The following is a 23,726-nucleotide window of genomic DNA, read 5'->3' on the forward strand; positions in this document are numbered from 1 at the left end:
GAAAATGTATTATTTATGGGTATGTCTCTAAGGGTATACATGGGAATAAGGATATACGCTGTTCTCAAGACAGTGATAATCGAGGGAAAGAAGACAGGAAGAGATAGAGGGTGGGTATACCAGGGACTTCGTATTTTTATTGTACTATTTAAAAACAAACGATCTATTATACTCCAATAAATTGCAAAGTGAGAATGAATCAAAACAATTACAATAAAATCTCCTTACGTAGGCCCACAGATGTTTTACTACTCTACTTGACATATTTCATTGTAACATTTTACCTAAAAAAACAGAAGAGTGCCAGGACTAGAAGATAGCTGTTGAGAGTCCAAAGAAGACCTGCTACCACATACTAATATCGCTAAAGCTTCCTGGTGGGACTTTAAAGCCCTGACAGTCCTGGTTTCAGACGTTCTACTGGTGCAAGGAAAAAGAGAAACAGAGTGCAAGGAATGCTCACCATAACCCAAAGGTTTCCTTTTATTTCTGCAGCAGAGGAGGGCTGAAGAAACCTAAGCATCCCAACAGGTGACACCTCTTATATTCTCCCAAAGAAGTCATACCCCAACCCTGCTGGGTGAGGTCCCAGCGCCTGGAAACTCCTAAGAATAAGCCTGGTGTATTTTTAACCCTTTGTCTAACAAAGGACCCACTACACACCCAAGCCTTCAGACGCCTTTGACCCAGGACTGGCAACACACACACACACCACCACCAGCACCACCAAAACACTTTTGAATGAAAAATGGAAGGAGCTGGTGTTTATAATCTTAGCTACTCGAGGTGCTGAGATCTGAGGATTGAGGCCAGCCCGGACGGGCAAACCACAGACTCTACTCCGATTAGTCAGCAAAAGAACCTGGAACCGTGGCTCAAGTGGTAGAGCAAGGGCCATGAGCAAACCCTACAAGAGCACAAGGATCTGAATTCAAGTCCTGATACCTTCTGTCACACTCCTCCCCCAACCCAGAAACTTCGAGTCCCACTTAGTCGTCGACACGTGAATTCCCACTAAATCGCGGGTGGCCCCTAAACTCGAGCTAGCCAGACCACCAGCGAGCCCAAACCGCGTTTCTACGCATGCTCCACCGACCACGCAGCCTTTCTTTCCCCGCCCCTTCCGGGGGCTCGCCGCGCGCGCATGCGTCCAACGGCCCAGTGCTTTGTTGCGAAAGCCAGGGGGCGAGGTTCCGCGGAGCCGGCGCGCGGCGCGCGGCGCGGCAGACGCAGCGGGCGGGGCGGAGGATGGAGGCGCCGGTGTCCGCTGCAACGGTTGTGGCGGCGCGTGAGAAGGTGGTCTTGTAGCCACCTGGGCCGGGAGGAGGAGGGTGGTGGCGGCCAGGCCATGGCGGGGGACGCCATCCTCTGGGCTCCCTGAAGTGTGCTCCCTGAGGCCGCGGGGAGCCGCGTCCCATGGGCTCCCTGAGCAGCCGGGTGCTGCGCCACCCCGGGCGAGCCCGAGCGCAGCCGGAGATCGGCCCTGGGGCGGGGGGCTCGCTTCGGAGGCCCGAGCCTGGCGGCGAGCCTGCGGACCACGGCTTCTGCTGCTGCCCGAGCAGCCGCAAGCGCAAGCGGAGCAGCGGGGCCTTCTGCTACTGTCACCCCGACTCGGAGACCGACGAGGAGGAGGAAGAGGGCGACGAGCAGCAGCGGCTCCTCAACACCCCTCGAAGGTAGGTGGGCGTGTTGGGGCGGGGGGCGGAACTGCGGGGCTCAGTGACCCGCACCCGCACCTGTTGGGCCTGGTGCGTGGATGGGGTGCGGCGTACTCCCCGCGCACCCCTCTCCCAGCGTGTTACCTGCAGACGTGCCCTTGAACCCGGGTACCGGGGTGGGGGGGGGCTGGCCTCAGCCTCACCAGATCCGGGGAGTGGGGGGCGCCCGGGGTTCCGCCTTGTTAACCACAGGACGCTGCGGGGCGTTGTGTAAAACCTCAGTAGGGTGGCTGCGACGCCTAACCGCAACTTGGCGTCTCTTCCCACCCCGGAGAGGATCGACTGGCTGGTCTTCCCTGCTAACCAACCGCCCAATAAATCGTTTTGCATCCGGTTGCCTTAAATAAATTGTCGAGAGTCGTAAATTGTGTCTGAGATGGGCACCTTTATTTGTCGCACACCCCGTGAGGGGAGAAATCCTAGCACACAGTTCTCCGGAACCGTACAGGTGAAATACTGATCAGTAAGTAGTGTGTATTTATTCCTAATGAGGTTCAAAGTCAGTCTCAAATCGCCCGTGGATCGGTGTCAGGCAGCGCTACAGCTGGGTGTTTTGTTTTTGTTTTTGGAAGAAGAGTTGAAAAAAAATAATTACAGGCGAACTAGAATGTAGTCTGCAGTAAAAATATTTCTTCACATAAAAGCTAGTTCCTGTGCTTATTTTAAACGTCAAGGGAGTCACAGATGTAATTTTTTTAAATGAAACTTAAAAATGATTCAGATTTTTGCTGCACAAGCATTTCATGTTGTAAAAAAAAAATAGCAGGCACTAGAGATGTGGTTCAGCAGTAAAACCCTTAAATGTCATAGATAAAAACAATTTTCGAGGCTAGTGAAATGGCTCGAGTGGTAGAATGCTTGCCTATCCGTTTCAGGGCCCTGAGTTCAAAACTTAGTATTTCCAAAACAAACATAGTTGGATTTATGAAACTTTCCATATGGGTTTTATGTATGAATGCTTATGTTTATTTACAAAATGGACCTGTACTGTGAATATTTTTAGTAACTTTTTTTGCGAGGGGGGGCCAACTACTGGTACCACTGAGCCATTCATACCTTCACTATTTTGCACTGATGGGTTGTGAGATAGAGTCTCACTTCCTGCCTAGTCCAGCAGCTCCTGGATTGAGGTCCATTCCCCTATTTTAGGCTTTCCATCATAACTGAGATGACAGGGGCATGTCACTATGCCCAGCTTCTTTTGTTAAGTCTTATTCTGTTAAGACTTTTCTGCCTGGGCCAGACTGGGACTGAGATCCTCTGATGTCAGCCTCCCATGTAGCTAGGATAATGGATGTGGACCATCAGCACCCATCTTCAGTAACTTTTTAAATCAATGTAGCATAATATTCAGAATTCAGATTCTGAGTTCATATCTGCGTTCTCCACTTACTATCCTTATTTTCTTTTCCCCATATGTAAAATGGAGATATTATCACCACCTTATAGAGTTCTATCGATTTAAAAGTGAACACAGTGTACAGTGTTTGTCCTGTATGCACTCAGTGAATTTGTCTCCTTAATGATGTCTTATCTATATAAAAGTTCATCCCCCTTTAATTTCTGAACATAGCCATTTCTTTTCATAATTGAATGGTGTGTTTTTTTTATCTTTTTTTTTTTTAACCAATCAGTGTCTTTAGGACCATATTTAAAGCATATACCTAGGTCTTTTAAATCTATGTAGCAGGTAGATATAACAAGTCTGTAACTTTTGATTAGTAGTTAGAACACATATTTAATATAATCATCAAAATATATAGCAAAGCCTATTTGAAAACCCACAGTGATTTCAATAGAGAAATTTTAATATAAATGTAGTCACCAAGAATAGGAAATTATTAAGGGAAAAAATACTAAAAAAAATCTGTTGAATGTATCTATACATATATATGTATAGATACATATATTTTAACTCATATATATATATATGTATATATATATATGCTACACAGCATTCACAGGCTGTAATCTCAGCATTCACAGGCTGAGCTATGAGGATCAAGTTTGAGGCCAGCCTGAACTAATAGATCCCATTTCAGAAAGACACACAAAAAAGCAAATAAATAGAAACACAGGAATAGAAATTATAGAGAATAGCTTCTTCTAGGGCTGAGCCAGAATACCCAAGGAACAAATTTGTAATAGGGATTTCCATTTCCAAGCTGAGACTCACATGTTGTAAGAGGTTAAGTTGTTATAGTCCACTGGATGGTTTAAAAAAAATAAAGTTTCCTATGGGTGGTAGGCTAAAACTGGAAGCAGGAAACTGCCCACTGGGGTCCTGACAAAATTGTAGGCCATCTGGGTCCTATAACTGAAGAAACTTTTTTTGGGGGGGGATGGGTTGTGGGCCTTGAACTCTGGGTCTGGGCACTGTCCCTCAGCTCTTCAGCTCAGTGTAAGCACTCTACCACTAGAGCCACAGCACCTTCTGGTTTTCTGGTGGTTAATTGGAGATAAGAGTCTCATGGACTTTCCTGTCCAGGCTGGCTTTGAACAGTGATCCTCAGATCTCAACCTCCTGCGTAGTTAGGATTACAGGCGTGAGCCACTAGGGCCCAGCAAGATACTATTTTTATAGAAAAGTTTGCCAACCACTGGGTTACATGGATAGATTGGAATGGAAAGAAAATCTTTTATCAGAAAATGCATACCAGAGTTTAATATGTGTGTATTGTAGGAGATGCTTGAGTTTCATTTCTTGCAAAGCTGAAGGAGAAAGAAAATGTTTGGACTTGTAATTTTATGTGTTGGCACTGATTTTCTTCCTGTGGTTGTCTCTTTGGCACTCCCACCGAAAGAAACTACCTCATGGAAAGCTTCAGCTTCTAGGCCTTCCTTTTGCCTCATACCTTTTGTTAACTGCGTGTCTTGCTTTTACATTTCACATTAACGACTTAAAATTCACAGTTTCACAAGCCATATCTTCAGTGTTTTGTCCATAAATTATCTCTAAAAATTGAAATTTACCGAACAGTATCTATATCCACAACTGTATATAACTATTTAACGATTGTTTACTATAGAGTCAAGTAGTGAGTTAGCATTATAAACCTTACCTTATATCACAACTCTTTGTTCAAAGGGAAACATCTTCTAACCTCATGGCAAAATGGAACCATTTCTTACATCCCGTCTGGTATTGGTTTTGGGTTTTTTTTTTTTTTCCCGGTTGTGGGGCTTGAACCTCTAGGCCTGGGCGCTGTCCCTCAGCTCTTCAGCTCAAGGCGAGCGCTCTACCACTTGAGCCACAGCACCACTTCCGGTTTTCCAGTGGTTTATTGGAGATAAGAGTCTCATGGACTTTCCTTGCCAGGCTGGCTTTGAACCACAATCCTCAGATCTCAACCTCCTGAGTAGATAGGATTACAGACATGAGCCACTGGTACCCAGCTCCAACTAAAAGCAAGCAGTTTTCATTTGTATCTTATTTGGACAATGGGGGATGGGTTGTATTGTTTTTATTTGTTTTTGCCAAAGAGCTTCTGATTGCCTTTTGTCCTCCCTGGGTAACAAAAGAACAATAGTCCAACTTCATATCTTCAGCTTTTTCTGTCTTGAATCTGTTTCTAGTAAGTTTCTTCTTGTGTATGAAGACAGACTGGTTTGAATAAAGGGGAGGGGGGAGTATGCTTTGTTTTAGAGCAAAGAATCTCAAGCTTTCTTGGTTTACCCTTGTTGTTTGTCTTCATCGTCTTCTTGGTCCAAAAACAACTAGAACAACAACTTCATAAACAGATGCAAACATCTTAATAGTGACATTACATGTTATCTGAACGATTGCTATATTACCTACAAATTTAAAATATTTCATGTGCCACTCTTGAGTTTGCTGTGATAGCCCCTGTGTTCTGGCATATACAGTAGTTTGGGAACCCTAACTTAGGATGGATAATTGGGAGCTCACAGGCTTACAACACCTGGATACTAGAAAGAGGTTTGCTCTGGCTAGAGGACCAACACTAAGATCTTAGTTCTTCACCTCTACTTCCTATTGGGATCTTTGTGCTTAGATAGCTGCACTCTGTCTTCACTAGGGGAGCAAGTTACTCCATTTCCTCTGCCACTCTTGCCTTGTGTTTCCCTGAGACCTTGTTCTTACACTTGGAGAGAAGATAGCCTAATCACTGGCTGAGTCCTTCATGATATTTGGAGGGTTCACACTCTTTTTCAGCCTAGTTTATTTTCTAATCTCCAGACCCCTAGAAGTCTCCTAGCAGCTGATCAGCCCATCTCACATTGTGCTGGTGCAGACTTGTTTTTTTTATACTTTTATTCTCTAATGTGATTTAGGGAGAAATGGTAAACTAACATCAAGAACCAGAAACTGTGTGGTCTCCTTATTTTTCATAATAATTCAGTGAAGTGGGTCCTACTCATATCCTCTTTTTACAGCTGGGGTAACTGAGCTATGTGAGACCTTGTCTTCAAATCTGAAACATGAACTATTTCTTAACTTTTGTTTTTCCCTTGCTCTCTTCCTCTTCTTTTATGTCCTCCTTATCTCTTCTCTGCTTGCTTTTTTTCTTTTTCTTTTGGGATTACAGGTGTGAACTACCATGCCTGATTTCTTGGTTTCTTTTTGATATCAGTCTCATTAGGTTGTGTAGGCTGGCCTTGAATTCCAGGGCTCCAAATAGCAGTGACTATAGACATACACCATCACACATTATGGCTATGTGTGCTATTATTTGCCAGAAAGAGGCACTGTATAGACTTATTCCAAACACCATCTGAAGCAATTATTATAATTATTATTTTGCAGGTCCTGGGGCTTGAACTCAGGGCCTGGGCACTGTCCCTGAGCCTCTTTGTACTCAGAGTACCACTTGAGCCACAGTGCCACTTCCAGCCTTTTCTTAGTAGTTTATTGGAGATAAGAGTCTCATGGACTTTCCTATTGAGGCTGGCTTTGAACCATGATCCTTAGATCTCAGCCTCTTGAGTAGCTAGGATTACAGGCATGCGCCACTGGTTCCCTGCTTGAAACAATTATTTTTAAAAGAAATTTAATTTTTTTTAACTAGTAAGAAAGCTGTTAGATGGGCTGGGAAGGTGGCTCAGTGGTAGAGTGCTTGCCTTGCATGCATGAGGCCCTGGGTTTGATTCCTCAGCACCACATAAGCAGAAAAAAAAGCCGGAAGTGGCGCTGTGGCTCAAGTGGTAGAGCGCTAGCCTTGAGCTGAAGAGCTGAGGTTCAGTGCCCAGGCCCAGAGTTCAGGCCCCACGACCGGACCAAAAAAAAAAAGCTGTTAGAAATTTTAAAGAATCTCCCACTCCCTCTCTTTCTCTTTCTCTCTCTCTCTCTTTCTCTCTCTCTCTCTCTCTCTCTCTCACACACACACACACACACACACACACACACACACACACACTTTCTCTGCATCTCCTACTCATTTCAGCCATAGCCTCCTTATTTACTGATCATCTTGAGCTCTTGAGTATTGATTCTCAAACTTCTTTACTTTGGTGATACTAGGGTTTGAACTCAAGGCCTTACTACTTGCTAAGCAGGCTACCACCTCAGCAATACCCTTAGCCCTTTTTACTTTAGGTTTATTTCTAAATAGAGTCTCAGACTTATGCCTGGGCCATCTTGGACCATGATCCTCTTATTTACACTTCCCATGTGACTAGGATGCCTATACCACCACACCTAGCTTTTATTGATTTGAGGTAAAGGTCTTACAAACTTTTGCCCCGGCTGGCTTTGAATTGCAATTCTCTGATATCTGCCTCCCAAATAGCTAGCATTACAGGCATGAGTCAAGAGTCCAACTCTCAACGTTAAAAATTGTCCTCTTTAAATTAGATCTTAAGCAGAAATCAACATGTTTGCACATGTACTGCCAGTAAGTGTTGCTGCTCTGGGTAGAACTCGGGAATGTTCAGAGTTTACTGCTCTAGTCTCCTAAGATGCTTCTCCCTTGATCATAGTTTGTAAAACTCTGATTTAAGACTGCAAACCATTTATTTGTCCAGTGGAAGAAAAATAACAATTTAAAGCTAGTTTTAACTAGTTCCTATTGAAATAAGCTTAAATATAATTCATTTAAAAATTATTTGGGTGAGAGAATTTTCATTCCTATTCTCTATTTTCTAGATGTATAGCAGGTTATATTGTCATTGTTTGAGATCTTCAATAGCACTAGTTTCTAAACAAGGAAATAAGCAAAAATCAACACTGATTTGTCTTCTAATTTATTGAATATACAATTAGTTCAAAAATAAAAAGTTTATAAAAGTAAACTAGAATACTCCAGAGACAGCCACTTAAAAGTCATGATCAGAGTTGAATGTGTAATATCCCTCATCCTTTCCTATAGTGGATAAGTTGACACTAATAGAACAAAAATTAAAAACACTGAACAAAAGGAATTTTTTTTAATTGTGAAAATACCGTACAGAGAGGTTACAATTACATGGGCAAGATAATAAGTACGTTTCTTATCAAGCATTGTTGCCTCCTCCTTTGTTTCCCCTTCCCCCTCCCCCCCCCACTAGAATTTTTTAAATCAGTAAATCAGTAAAGCATTCGTTTTGTTTGCTTTTGTGGTTCTATAGATTGAACCCACAGCCTCTAGTAAGTGCTTTACCACCCCAACGCCAAACACTCATTTATATACATACATGTAACTTTCACATTTCTTTTACAGGAAAAAATTAAAGAGTACATCCAAATATATTTATCAAACATTATTTTTGAATGGTGAAAACAGTGATATTAAGATTTGTGCTCTAGGCGAAGAGTGGAGCTTACACAAAATATATTTATGTCAAGTAAGTATTTTGTTTTTCTATTAAAGGAACCAGGGTAGTTACTTACAGAAAATCAAAACTATTTACAAAAAATTATGTCTTTCATCAGAGAAGAAGAAAAATCCTTTGATGAAAGACATCTGCAGTAGAAAGATAACAAATAATGTTAGGAAATAGTTTGGTGTTTGGTCTAGAAAACAAATACTACAATGCTTTGTTTTTGATAAGCTTTGTCTTTGAGCTTTGTGTTGATAAAATAGAAAAAGGAAGAAAATCTTTAATATTAAAGATTGTTATTTTATGATTATTCAAGATAAATATATTGCTTCTTCGTAGTTCAGGTTGAGTGAGAATACAAAGTTCTTGACATTCTTTTTCTGTCATGAAAACTGGTTAGGTTGATAACAAGCCCAACAAATATGCAGGCTGTCATTTAGTTGATATACCTATTTGATTTTTAATCAATGCTTTAATTATTTTTAACAAGTTTACTTAGACTTGAAAGTAGTTCAGAGAATGCCTCTGTTGTTGAAGCCAAATGATTCCTTACAAGCCCTCTTCAGGTCTCTGTTGTTTACTGCTAATAGTCTAGTGCTTTCAGTGTACAATTGGCACTGTATAGATGCAGGTTACATATCTGCAGACACACAAACACTTGGACAAAAGAAAATTGCATCTGTACTGTCATAATTCACTTAAAAAGTATAACAATTTTGCCAGGTACCAGTGGCTCACACCAGTTATCCTAGCAGACTAGGGAAGCTGAGATGTGAGGATCCTGATTCAAAGCCACCCAGAGAAAGAAAGTCCCTAAGATTCTTACCTCTAATTAACTTCTGATAAGCCTGAAGTTGAACTATGGCTCAAGTGATAGAGCACTAGTTTTGAGCAAAAAAGCTCAGACAATAGTGCTCCCGCCATGAGTTCAAGTCCAAGGACTGGCATGCGCACACTCACACACACACACACACACACACATACACACACAGACTATAACAACTTTTATGTAGTGTTTACATTGTATTAGGTATTGTAAGTACTCTACAGATGGAAGTGGTGCTGTGGCTCAAGTGGTAGAGTGCTCGCCTTGAGCTGAAGAGCTCAGGGACAGCGTCCAGGCCCAGAGTTCAAGCTCAGAGTTCAAGCCCCATGACCAACAACAACAACAAAAAGAGTACAGATGATTAAAAGTCTATAAGAAGAGATGGATGGTTGGATGGATGGATGGATAGATGGATGGATGGATGGATGAATGGATACATAGATAAATAGGTAGGTAAGTTGATTGATTGATTGATTGATTATATGTAAGCAATAGGGGACTTGAGCATCTGTGGACTTCAATATCTGCAAGGGGTCCTGGAACCAGTGCCTTGATCTCAGTTTTATGAAACTGAGGATGAGAAATGCTCCTATTAATTGAAATTGAATTGATTTAGTGATAATCATTCCTTTGTATCACTATAAGTTCTCAGTAAAATATTTTTAAGTTAAATTTAATCCATTCTAAAGTACTTCTAATTATGAGGTATGCTACTTGAAAAGTAAAGATTTCACCCATTCTTGTACATTTTCGAGAAGTTAGGTCCCCTCAGGACTTTACCTGGTTAGATAAAAACTAAACTTTGGATTTCCCCTAATTTCTCTGGGAACATCTTTTTAGTGCTAACTGGGGATTGGTCTGGACCTAAGCAGTTTGAAGACTTGAAGTCATTTCTCCTCCTCAGTGCATTATTACTATCCACTTTGTATCTTGTGTGTTTGGAAGAAATAGTTAAAAAGTATGATAGAGTTTCTGAACTTTAATTTTAATCTGATAAGGAAGAAAACCATGTAACACACCAGAAGTTGTTTTAACTAAACAATATGGGAATATTATGACAACCTAGGAATTGACTTCAGATAGTAATAAAAGAATTTGGCTTATCATTTTGTTTGTTTCTGTTTTTTTGGTCAGTCATGGAACTTGACTTTGGGCCTAGGTGCTGTCCCTAAGCTCTTCAGTTCAAGGCTAGCACTCTACCACTTGAGCCACATTGCCACTTCCAGTTTTCTGGTGGCTTATTGGAGAAGAGTCTCATGGACTTTCCTGCCAGGGCTGGCTTTGAACCTCAATCCTCATATCTCAACCTCTTGAGTAGCTAGGATTACAGATGTAGCCACCAGTGCCTGGTGTCCTCAGCTTTTTTGATCAAGGCTAGCACTACCACTTTGAACCACAGCATCACTTCTGGTTTTCTGGTAATTTCTTGGAGATAAAGATTCTTAAGGACTTTCCTGCCTGGGCTGGCTTCAAGCCACAATCCTCAGATTTCAGCCTCCTGAGTAGCTGAGATTAGAGGCATGAGTCACCAGTGCATGCTCTTAGTTTTTGGTAAGATAGTAAATAAATATGTACTTCAATAAATAAACAAAACTAAAAATGTATTTCCATATTAGTTTTTTTGTCCTCCTGTACATCTTGAGATTATATGGTAGATTAGTTCTAATAGAGAATAGCTTCTTGGAGTTAGAAATGGGAAAATAATTTAGAAGGCAAAGTACTAATCATTGCCTTTTTTTTTTTTTAAGTCTGGCTACTTTTCTAGTATGTTCAGTGGTTCTTGGAAAGAATCCAGCATGAATAGTATTGAACTGGAGATTCCTGACCAGAATATTGATATAGAAGGTACTACCTCCATAATTACTGTTGTGCAAAAATCATCAAACAACCTTTTTGTTTTGGTTTGGGGTTTTTTTTGTGTGTCTGCTAAGGTTTGAACTCAGAGCTGGGGTGGACACTGACCCTTAGCTTTGAGCCACATTCTCATTTTCAGCTGAAATGTAACCTTTAAACTTTTATGGTATAAAATAAATATTCTAACCTTCTACTTGGAGGGGGCTCATTTTTAACATATGAAGTTAATAGGTTTATCACAGTTTTATCAATGCTTTTCCTCCTGATCTTATTTAGTAATGTGAACCATATCAATGTGTTTATGTATCTTCATGTCTGTGTTAGCCTGGGATATGGGAAATGGAGAAAGAAGGAAGAAAAAGTATAACCACTTTTGAAAATTATGTATTAAGGGCTGGGTAGGTACCTCAGTCATAGAGCCACTTGCTTGCCATGCACTGGCCCAAAGTTCCATCCCTAGCACTAAAAACAAAAATAATCTAAAGATAAAAAAACGATCTTTTTGGAAGTGGTACTATAGCTCAAGTGGTAGAGAACAGCCTTGAGCTGAAGAGCTGAGGGACAATGACCAGGCCCAGAGTTTAGGCCCCACGACCGACAAAAAAAGAAAAAAGAAAAAAACGATTTTTTTCTGGGAACATTAAAGGCACAAATCATATAGTCAATGTTATCTTAGAGCTGTAAAACTCAATTGAGTAGTACAAGCCTAGCAGGGTTAATGGACTTAACCTTAGATGTCAGAGCAGTTTGCTGAGTCTACAGTCTGTTCCAGGAGGGTTCCTGCCCTTTCCTAGACAGTCCAGGTGGAAATATCCACTGCCCAGCACATTTTTGAGAATGTTTATAGAACAAACTATGTGGAACGTTGATGAGAGGGGCAGTGGAAAGAAAGCTGTTGGGATCTGGGCCTACGCGTGCTATAGACAGGATCAAGAGCCTATACCACATTCTCCAGAGGCTAAGCACTGAAAGAGGCAGAGTTATGGTTAGCCTAACTCTGTGTACTTGTACTTGATAATTAGTCTACTTAGCAGTATCTTGTAAAGCTTCTTCCAGGAGTGTCTTATTCCTGATAGTTAACATCAAAGTTAGATGGAGAAGAATGCAGCTAGATTTGGTAGCATAAGCAAATTTACAACATTGCTATATTAGCACCATCAGTCAGGAATCATACTATCATTTTAATTAGTGATACATCTCATCATTTTATGTACATGCCAGACATACATGAATGTCTTTGTGTGTGAAAACAATTGCTGTTGTTGCAATAATCATATATGTAACTTTTGTTATTTCATTCTGCATGTGTATGTATGCTTGCAGCACTGCAGGTTGCATTTGGATCGCTGTATCGAGATGATGTTTTAATAAAGCCCAGTCGAGTCATTGCCATTTTGGCAGCAGCTTCCATGCTGCAGTTGGTAAGTTGCCCATTCTGGAAAACAAGATCTTAGTGTAGCTTTGTTTTCCCATATCTCTCCCAAAATAAAAACCAAGCTTTTGACAATTTTTAAAATAAAAATAAAATATAAAATGTGCCACTTGGTGTAAGTCTTTTGAAATGTTCAGCCAAAATCAATCTATTGCAGCTGAGGGAGGTTTGATGATTGTGTAAAGTGAATGCAAGTCATTTCTAAATAGCTATCTTATTATGACGACAGTGTGGAAAAACTTTTATTCATCTGAATTTATCGGTCATTTGCAGGTATCTATAAATTACTTTGATTTTTAAGCAGATTATGATAATGTAGTTCATAGATTCAAGAAACATACTACTATACATTTTTTCTTAATTATTAAATAATTATGTATAAATTGTATGTATATATTTTAAGCTACTAATAGAATGCCATTCATTCATCGAAAGTGTTCAAGCATTGTGTCAAACTAGGCATATTGGTCCAGAGGTAAAATGTAGACCCTAAATATGTACAATTTGAATATCAATTTAAAAAATGTTATAGTGGGGGCTGGGAAGGTGGCTCAGTGGTAGAGCACTTGCCTTGCATGCCCGAGGCCCTGGGTTGGATTCCTCAGCACCACATAAGCAAAAAGAAAAAAGCCAGAAGTGGCACTGTGGCTCAAGTGGTAGAGCGCTAGCCTTGAGCTGAAGAGCTGAGGGATAGCACCCAGGCCCAGAGTTAAGGCCCCACGACCAGATCCCCCTCCCCCCAAAAAAATGTTATAGTGTTTGTGGAGGGGGTGAGAGAGTTAATATACAAATTTAAATGGAAAATATTTTTCTATCTAGTGTATGGTATCATAAGATTTAGTGCAACCATATACCAAAGTGGTGTTGTACAAGGACATTATATTCCCAGATTGTTTTGAAAGTTCAAAGTCTTTTTATCTTGCAAAGTATTGATAGAAGGGAAGGAACAGAACAAACTAAGACCTAGAGATGTGAAGTGATGAAAAATTAAAGAATTTAGAAGAAATGTATACCATGTTTTAGGCAAGAATGTTAGAATGGTTGGAGGGAGAGAGGCAAAAGCTTGGTCATAAAAGTCCCTCTGCACATTTTATTTTTTAATTTTTTTATTGTAAAGATACTGTACAGAGGGATTACAGTTACATGAGTAAAGTAATGAGTACATTTCCTACTGAGCATTGTTACCCCTCCTTTGTTTTTCCTCTATCATTCCTTCTCTCCCCTCCTCCCCAACTTGTCTCCCCGCACCCAACCGAAGTTGTAAATTGGTTTTCAGGTTAGCCTCTGCCATTTTAATTAGGGCAAAGACAAAGGTATGTTTTAGAGTTCTTCAGGAGCACAACCTTAGAGATCAAAACCTGTTGCAGTTGTCCAGGTGACATTTACATTAAGATAGTAGCAATGAACATGGACCAGGCTCCATGCAGGAAACGTGTGTGTCTCTGTGTGTGTGTGTGTGTGTCTCTGTGTGTGTCTGTGTGTGTTTGTATTTCTTCCTACTTTAACACTGATATAGTAAAACAAGTCCCTTGCTAAAACTTTAAAAAAAAAAAAAAGTACACATTGAGAGAGGAAAGTGGATATCTAACAGATTAAGCAGAGATACTCTTTTGGATGTAGTACCAGTCTAGATGTTAAGAGGAAAAAGCAACCTCCAGGTAAGTTTAGAAAGCAGGTAGGGTCAGTTTTATTTTAATCTTATTTCCTTTAGTGTGATATTTATTTACTGATTTTTTGAAAGAATTAGTTAATAGCTTGCTGATTATCCTTTGAGATCATTTAACTTCTTAAAATATTTTGGTCCTTTCAGTGCTTATTTCCAATAAGAATATAAATTATTTTTAACCTTAGTTTTGCTCTATGTTTACTTTCTGCCTTATTATAATTTACTAACTCTAGTAATATGCTGCATGATGAGTATATTTCAGAGACTTGAATGTATAGTGACAATATTCTTCCCATACATTAAATTCAGAAACCTCTACAAACATTTTAACTTAAATTTTAATATGTTTAATAGTAATATACTTCTTTTAGAGATATCTTTTATAATTGGTAGATGTTTTAAACTTTAGTAAGCACCTTGTGTTAAATTGTGTTGTCTATTTGTCTAGACCATCACATGAGTGGTAGCTATGTAGAGAATTTCTAATTAAAAGGCAGATAAAAGAGACAAAGTACAGGTAAAGAAATTTTCAGAGGTCTTGGGAAAATCCTCAGAGGGACAAGTAGCAAATAAAGAGAGCCAATATCCATCTTACTAGTTTATTACTTTCACACTTCCACTTTTCACTTCCAAGATTTAGTTGAATACTTACTAGATTTTTTCAGTGTTTTTTATTGGACTTAGAAAAAAAAACTTAGACTTGCTGCACTTAATGAGTTTTCTTTCCTTCCTTTTGAAAAGACTTTTTAATATGTAAAAGCACATATCAGAACTAATTTTCCCCATGTGAAATGGGCCTTTCCAGTGCTTATTTATATTTACAGGATGGTTTAATACAGCAGTGTGGTGAGACAATGAAGGAAACAATTAATGTGAAAACTGTATGTGGCTATTACACATCAGCAGGGACCTATGGATTAGATTCTGTAAAGAAAAAGTGAGTTACTTTTCTTGTTTTTCTTCCCATCCCACTTCTGGGAATTTGGTTGCTTTGGTTTCTTAAGCAAATGTAATAAGAAAGAATTGAGAAAAAGAAAAAGAATAGGGATAGTATTTTGTTACTTAAAAAGCCTTGTTTTCTTTTCAACTAGCTAGTAAACTCAAAACTTGTCTGTAAGTGATTGTGGGTGGAGTGTAAATGGTTGTAAAACCTGTAGTCACTCTGTTTTTGCTGTTAAAATTCTTTAATGAAGAGGTATAATGGATATTGTTATTAGAAGAGTGGCATATTTTTCACTCGAGAATAGCACGATTCATTTTTTTAGTTTAAAGAAGGTTATAGAAATATGTAAGAGCCTTTGTAAGCTATTTAACACAACTTGAAGTCTTAATTTAAAATTATCTCAATATAAAATATATTCCCTTCATAACTACTGACAAAAGCAATACTAAACTTAGATTATTAAGCTAAAAGTTTTGAGCATGGCTTAGCAAGATTAATATTCTGTTTTGATTTTAACTATAAGATGTATTCAATACACTGTAAATACATAACATATACCATAACAATGACTTCTTATCATTTTAGGTGCCTTGAGTGGCTTCTGAACAATTTGATGACTCACCAGAATGTTGACCTTTTCAAAGAACTGAGGTATTTAAATTTTAAATCACTTTATAATTATCCTAAAATAACACTTTTTATATAAAATGTGAGGTATTTTTGTAGAACACAAAAAGAAAATTTGCTAAAAAGTGATTAACTTAGGCCGAATGCTGGGTGTAATCCTACCTATTGGAGAGGCTGATGTCTGAGGATCATGGTTCAAAGCAAATCCAGGTAGGAAAGTCTGTGAGACTCATATCTCCAGTTAATCACCTAAAAAGCCATAAGAAAGCTGTGGCGGCTCATGAGGTAGAATGCTAACTTTGAGCTAAAAAGTTCAGGGATAGTGCCCAGGTCATGAATGCAAGCCTCAGGACTGGCACACACATAAAAACCAAAGAACAGCCAGATACTAGTGGCTCATACCTGTAATCCTAGCCACTCAGGAGTCTGAGATCTGAGGGGATTGCGTTTGAGGTTCAAAGCCAACTTCAACAGGAAAGTCTGTGAGAATTTTATCTCCCGTTAGCCACCAGAAAACCAGAAGTGACACTGAGGCTCAGAGAGGTAGAGCACTAGCCTTGGGCAAAAAGATCTCAGGGCAGCGCTCAGGCCTTGAGTGCAATCCCCAAATTAATGAAAAGTACCTTAACCATGTCCATGAACTAAAGAAATGCCACACAAATTTAATTTCTTATAAATGATAAATTGTATTTAACAAAATTTGCATTGCTATAGAAAAGTTAGCCCAGGGATGGTGGCACACACTCCCAATCCCAGTACTTGAAAGGATAAGACAGGAGGACTTGAGTTTGAGTCCAGCCTAGACTGCATAGTAAATTTCAGGACAGAGTAGGCTAATAGGGTAGGGCAAGACCTGGTCTCAGATTAATGAATATCAACTTTATCAAGTCAGACAATAGTGACTCTTCACTGTAATGCTAGCTAATTTAAGAGGCTGAGATTAGGGAAGTTCAAGTTTTGAGGCCATTTTAAGCAGAAAAAAATGTTTTCATATCTTCCCAACTGAGAGTTGGGCTTGATTGAGTGCACCTGTTACCCTAGCATAGTGTGGTCCAGGTACATACCTGGGTTGGGAAATGAAGTCTTATTTGAAAATAACTAGAACAAAAAAGGATTGGAGGGGCTGGGAAGGTGGCTCAGTGGTAGAGCGCTTGCCTTGCATGCATGAGGCCCTGGGTTTGATTCCTCAGCACCACATAAACAAAAAGAAAAAAAGCTGGAAGTGGCACTGTGGCTCAAGTGGTAGAGTGCTAGCCTTGAGCTGAAGAGCTAAGGGACAGCGCCCAGGCCCAGAGTTCAGGCCCCCCCCCCCCCAAAAAAAAAAAAAAAAAGAAAAAAGCCAAAAGTGGCGCTGTGGCTCAAGTGGTAGAGCGCTAGCCTTGAGCTGAAGAGCTGAGGGATAGCGCCCAGGCCCAGAGTTCAGGCCCCAGGACTGGACCCAAAAAAAAAAAAAAAAAAAAAGGATTGGAATGAGCCAGTTGCTTGCCTGGCAAGCATGAGGCCTTGAGTTCAAACTCCAGTACTGCCCATCCCCTCAAAACAAAATCCACTTTATCTTACTGGAATTATGCTTGAGGAAAGTTGTTATAAATTGTTTGCTAAAATAGCTAGGCCTACATTGGCTCATACCTACAATTCTTGCTACTCAGGAGACTGAAATCTGAAAGTCAAGGTTTAAGGCCATCTGGGGCAGACAAATCAGAAAGACTTATCTTCAATTGACCAACAAAAAGTTAGAAGTAGAGGTGTTGCTCATATGTAGAGCCACCAGCCTTGAGCAAAAAAACTGAGCATGAACCCTGAATTCAAACCCCGGTACTGGCAGTCCCCCCCCCCCAATTTTCTTTTACTAAAACCAATGAAGATAAATTCACAATTAAATTGGCCTTTTGAATTACGTGCTTCTCATTCATTCATTCTCCCTTCTTTCAGTGCCCCTTGTATACTGAAGTACACTTTAAGAACTATAAAGGATACAGAGATTATTGTGTCCTTTTTTCTGCTGTCAGGGAGCTTTTTTGGAGTAATGAGGCTATGATCCCTGTGCCTAGGTATGACAAAGTCTGGGTAAAAATAAACTTTTTAAAGGGTACAATGTCAATAAAAGGTATTGATGTGAAGAGTCTGTGGCAATCTGATAGAAATGTATAGAAGACTTCACATTTTATAGCTTCCTTTAATGTCAGTTTTGGTGGTGGTGGTGGTCTGTGTATGTGCATGCCAGTCCTGGGGCTTTGAACTCAGAGCCTGAGTGCTGTCCCTGAGCTTTTTCACTAGCACTCTATCACTTCCAGCATTTTATTTATTTATTTTGTGTGTGTGTGGTTAATTGGAAGATCAGAGTCTCACAGACTTCCCTGACCAGAACTGGCTTTGAACCTCAAACTGTGATCCTTGATCTCAGCCTCCTGAGTAACTAGGATTACAGGCCTGTGCCACCGGCACCTAACCTAATATCAGTTTTATTCATTTGAGAGGGAAAGCCAAACATTTCATAGAACTTTTATGCATTATGGAATAAGTAGACCTCAAATTTATTTTGAATTTTCAGTGTAAGACAACTTGCAGGATTAAGGGGCTAGATTACTAATCCTGGATTCTTGGATTTTCTTTCCTCTACTGTTAAAGAAGTATTTTAGTAGAAAAGTTAAGAAATATTCATCACCTGGTGATATTGGGCATAAACAAATCTGAAAATCATTAGAGACACTCATTTTTTTTTTTATAATTTCTTCACTGAGCTTTTTCAATGGGAAGCTGAATCATAGTGAAGTCTTCAAAACATTGAAGCTTTCTGGATTTTCAAAGTTAAAGGAAGGGAGGGGTGGGGCCATGATAAAAAAAAAAAAACACTGATACCATTTCTGCTCTAAATTTAAACTAATATATATTACTTAATATATTCTCTTTAATGCTAAAATTGTATTTTATGGCTAAAAATTCTCTTAAGTCTAGAGATCAAAGATAACTGAGTGAGGTATGGTGGTACATTCCTGTAATTCCAGCACTTGGGAGGCCGAGGCAAAGTGGATCACAAAATTTGAAGCCAGCCTAGGCTTTATAGCAATACCTTGTCTTCATTACTTTGATGGTCTAGCCATTGTAGGGAATTTCCACAAGTCTGGGCGGGGAGGGGTTAGTCATGGGGGCTTGAACTTGTGGCCTAGGCACTGTCCTTGAGCTCTTTTGCTCAAGGCTAGTGCTCTACTACTTTAACCACAGCTTCACTTCTAGTTTTGAGTGGTTAATTGGAGATGAGTCTCACAAGGACTTTTCTGCCTGAGTTCACTTTGAACTATGATCCTCAGATCTCAGCCTCCTGAGTAGCTAAGATTACAGGCATGAGCCCTGGTGTCCAGCTTGTTTTGTTTTTTTTTGTTTTTTCAAATTCTTTATTGTGTGTTTTTGGAGTTTTTTTCTGCGAAACTGAGGGAGGTAGGCGACACAGAAGGCTACCATTTAGTAAGAACATGCTGAAAGTTACCTGGCTTTAACTGAATTACTAGATCAGAACACTTGCTACATTATTATGTTCATGTAGATTGTAGATTCTTTGTCTTATGCAAAAAGACCGCTACTATTTTCAATACTACATCTTCAAGTTGTTTGTTTACCGGAGTTCTTTAATTTGTGTATGAAGATAAGCTCACTTCTCTGTTTTATCCTTTCCAGTATAAATGTCATGAAACAGCTCATTGGTTCATCTAACTTATTTGTGATGCAAGTGGAGATGGATGTATATACAGCTCTAAAAAAGGTATAATGTATACAAAGCTATCACATCACATTGCTTTGTTATAAGTATTATTATGTTATAAGTATTATTATTGTTATAAGTATAATTATTATGAGAAACCAAAAATGATGAAGGGATGATTATGAATGTTAGAAAAGGTAAAAGAACTACAGTGACTCCTTTTTTATCTTATATTGGAGTTGTGTCCTAATACAACCCTTATCAACTGAAAATATTGTTAAAAATGTACTTAATGTGCTTAACCTACTAACATCATAGCCTTGGCTACCTTAAATGTGCTAAGAACATTTACCTTAGCCTATAGTTGAGCAAAATCATGTTACACACATCCTATTATATAATGAAGTATTAGATCCCTTCTGTAATTCACTGAACTGCAATGAAAGTGAAAAGCAAAATGCATACACTTTCACACAAAGTTGAAAAAATCCTAAATCAAGCAATCACAAATTAGGGACTGTCTACCAAAACATTTTTAAAAATTTGTTCATAGTAATTCATGAGTGGGGTTTTTTTGTTTGTTTGTATTTTGAGACAAAGTCTGGCTTCGTAGACCAGATTAGCTTCCAACTCAAGATGCTCTTGCCTTAACCTCATACACCTGACATATATATGATTGATTTTAACTTTATTCTTCATACTTCCCTATCTCAAGAATATTTTTCTCAGCCTAGTGCTAGTAGCTCATGCCTGTAATCCTAACTAACTACTCAGGAGGCTGAGATTGAGGATCATGGTAACCCAGGCTGGAAAAGTCCATGAGACATAACATGTTATAAAAAAGATATTTTGTTAATTTAATTTTTATTCTAATGGTGATGTACAGAGGGATTACAGTTACATAAGTAAGGTAATGAGTACATTTCTTTTTAAACAGTGTTGCCCCCTCCCTCGTTCCCTTCTGATCACCCTCTCCTCCTCCCCAAGTTGTGAAGTTCATAGCCAACATAGTGTCTAGTTGAATTGGTTCACCCATTGTCCCACCATTATTTCCAATTAATCATAGAAAACTCTGGAAGTGGTACTGTGGCTCAAGTGGTACAGTGCTAGCCTTGAACAAAAAGGAGCTCAGGGATACCACCCAAGCCCAGAGTTTGGGCCCCAGGACCCACCAGCAAAAAGAAAATAATATTTTTCTTCACAGAATTGTCTCAATAACATTTATTATTTACATAATCAGAAATGTATCATCTTAGAGAGTTTAAATGTTTTATATGATTTTAAGGAATGTTTTTAAAGTTGATCTTTAAATGATTTAATGGTGCTATGATGAACTTTTTGGACATAATTTTTCTAATAAAAGTCTGTTTGCACTTCAGGCATGTTTTTCTCCATTCTTTTGAAAGATCTCAGCATATTTTAATCTAACTTTATTACACAACTCTGAAAAAAATCTGCTACTACTCTTTTATTGTAGATGATAAAATTCAGAATCCTTACAATTACTAAGTTGCAGATTTGAGGTAAAAGCCAGGTAATATGAGTTCTATCCACTGCTCCTTTCTCACTACAGAATTTTCCCTTTAGTCTCTTGTCTACATTTAACATGTGGGAAAACTGGCAAGTGAGCCTTGTTATGATTGATTGTTTTTATAGTAGAAATGAGATCTCATTACAGTTTTTCCTTAGGAATGTTTATGGTCTGAGCTGTTCAGTCTTTAAGGAAATAGTAGATAGTCCATTTCTATCTCAGAGCCATGGTGGCATTCATTCTTTCTGTTGTTGTAACTGCTTTTAAGGTAATCAATGCTAATATTTGTATGGTCCCTGCTCTGTGCCAGGTACCATACTAAATATGCTGCATATGCTGATTTTTTCAGTATCATATGAGATAGAAACATTAGATACATTTTGCAAATGAAGAAACTAAGACTCATAGAAATCAGATAATTTGTTTAGATACTAAGTGCCAGATCTAGGACTTAAAAGTCTGTGCTCTGGACTAATCTTCATACTGTTTCAAAAGGTAGTGAAGCAAAAACATTCCTTTTCTCTTGTTTATTTTATACTACACTTACGTACTATGAGTAAGATTGAGTTGTTACCAGAATTGATGAGTGTAAAATTACTAATGTAATCTACACAAAAACTTTCCATATTTTATACAGAGATAATCTAAGAAGTGTTTACAATCATAAATACTTCTCAGAAATTAATTTACTAATTTTCATGCATATCTAGTTATCATTGGGCTTTGATGAATGCCATAATGAATCTAAAACTTGTAACCATGTCATATAATAATTCATTCTTAAAATTGTTTGTAAAATGGAAACAATTTTTTAGGTATTATCTTTAAAGGTCGGAGTGATTTTAAAATGTAGTCATAAAATGGTAAAATCTTAAAATTTTTTCTCATTTATTTATTTATTTATTTTTAATTTAGTGGATGTTTCTTCAACTTGTGCCTTCTTGGAACGGGTCTTTGAAACAGCTTTTGACAGAAACAGATGTCTGGTTTTCTAAGTGGAAAAAAGGTGTGACAAAATTTGGTTTGTACTTAGTGATTTTATACATTGGAATTTATTTAAACCAGGTCTTAACTTGTTTATTAATTTTGGATCTGGAGAGGACATGAGAAATTATGTAGGATAGATACAAGGATAGAAAAGCAAAATGCCTTACCAGTATTACTCCCTAAACCGTCCTTATGCTCAGATCCTCCCAAATGATTATTTCTTCTCTTATATCACCAAAGATCTTGGTGATTGCATTTGTCTTTTGTTTGCTCATTTGAGTTTTCCCTAATATACCATTCCTTAGCTACTAGGCAATAGTGCCTAATATGGGGGCTTGTGGTCAGGCTTCTTTGTGTCACTTACACAGACATAGATAAGGAATTTGATAGTGTATAACAGCAGGCATTTCTGTGGGGAGAGGTTCCATATCTTTTAGTGGAGATTTTTAGTGGAGACCAATCTAAAATTGGCTAAGATCAGCAGCTATAAAGTCTTATCTGAATAGAAGAAAGTATAATATACACTGTATTATTTTACTTTGCTAAAATAAATCTTTTTAAAAATTTAGTGTCCCTCAGGTAAAAAGATAAATCATTACTCTGTTTTGTGTGTGTGTGTGTGTGTGTGTGTTTGTTGGTGGTGGTAGTGGTCCATGGGGCTGAACTCAGAGCCTGAGCACTGTCCCTGAGCTTTATTGTTCAAGGCTAGTGTTCTACCACTTTGAGCCACAGGGCTACTTCCATTTTTTCAGTGATTAATTAGAGATAAGAGTCTCAGACTTTTCTGCCTGAACTGGCTTTGAACCCCAGTCTTCAGATCTCAGTCTCCTGAGTAGCTAGGATTAGAGGCATGAGGTGCCTGTAACGGGCGCCCAGAGGTTAATGAATTTTTTTTAGTTCATTGTAATTTTTGATCCACACTTGACCACCTTTTTATTTTTAATAATATAGTGAGTCCCCATGAACAAATCTTCACTTAACATCAGTCTACTCATGTGCTTTGAGTTAATCTGCCCTTCCCCAATCACCACCTTGAATATAATGTTTAATTATTATTTTGCTTTAAACAAAATAATGTTATCTCATTATACACACTTGTCTTAACATACATAGCCTGGTGGTATACTAACAAGCTGACATTCTGAAAATCTAGTCCCTGATTTTCAGCCTATTCCCCCAGGGTACACATTTGCCTACTGTGGCTTACTTCAAGTTAGGACGATGGCATTACTGAATTCAGAGTAGGGAAGTGATGCCCAGTGAGCTCCTGGGACAGCAAGAGCAGAGGAGCACCTCTGACACAGCACCTTGCATCAGTTGTACACATCGCACTGTGTACCCAGTTTTCAGTCCTGAAAACTGAAGAGATTAAATGGCTCTGTGCTTACTGGTTAGATATTTCCTCTCTGAAATTTCTCTTTAGATCTTTCTCCTATTCTTTTTTTTTTTTTTTGATCATGGGACTTGAACTCTGGGCCTGGGAGCTGCCCCTCAGCTCTTCAGCTCAAGGCTAGTGCTCTACCACTTGAGCCACAGTACTACTTCCCGCTTTCTGAGTGGTTTATTGGAGATAAGAATCTCACAGACTTTCCTGTCCAGGCTGGCTTTGAACCATGATCATCAGATCTCTCCTGAGTAGGAGTTACAGGTATGAGCCACTGGCGCCTGGCATCTTTCTCCTATGTT

At 38.9% G+C, this 23,726-nt stretch overlaps 1 protein-coding gene across 1 annotated transcript in view; it reads left to right on the forward strand.

Annotated features, from left to right (window-relative positions):
* The first annotated feature begins 1,177 nt into the window (after positions 1-1,177).
* Positions 1,178-23,726, forward strand: part of Gmcl1 (germ cell-less 1, spermatogenesis associated) — a 47,268-nt gene continuing 24,719 nt past the window's right edge. Inside the window, exons 1-8 of the mRNA XM_042683094.1 lie at positions 1,178-1,676; positions 8,378-8,501; positions 11,052-11,148; positions 12,481-12,578; positions 15,080-15,192; positions 15,784-15,849; positions 19,498-19,582; positions 21,969-22,059. Of these exons, the coding sequence (XP_042539028.1) occupies positions 1,417-1,676; positions 8,378-8,501; positions 11,052-11,148; positions 12,481-12,578; positions 15,080-15,192; positions 15,784-15,849; positions 19,498-19,582; positions 21,969-22,059 (934 nt within the window). The 5' untranslated portion in view covers positions 1,178-1,416. The remainder of the gene's footprint in view (positions 1,677-8,377; positions 8,502-11,051; positions 11,149-12,480; positions 12,579-15,079; positions 15,193-15,783; positions 15,850-19,497; positions 19,583-21,968; positions 22,060-23,726) is intronic.

Source organism: Dipodomys spectabilis, unplaced genomic scaffold (genome assembly GCF_019054845.1).
Source record: "Dipodomys spectabilis isolate Male_0828 unplaced genomic scaffold, ASM1905484v1 ptg000079l, whole genome shotgun sequence".
NCBI classification, from domain to species: Eukaryota; Metazoa; Chordata; class Mammalia; order Rodentia; family Heteromyidae; genus Dipodomys; species Dipodomys spectabilis.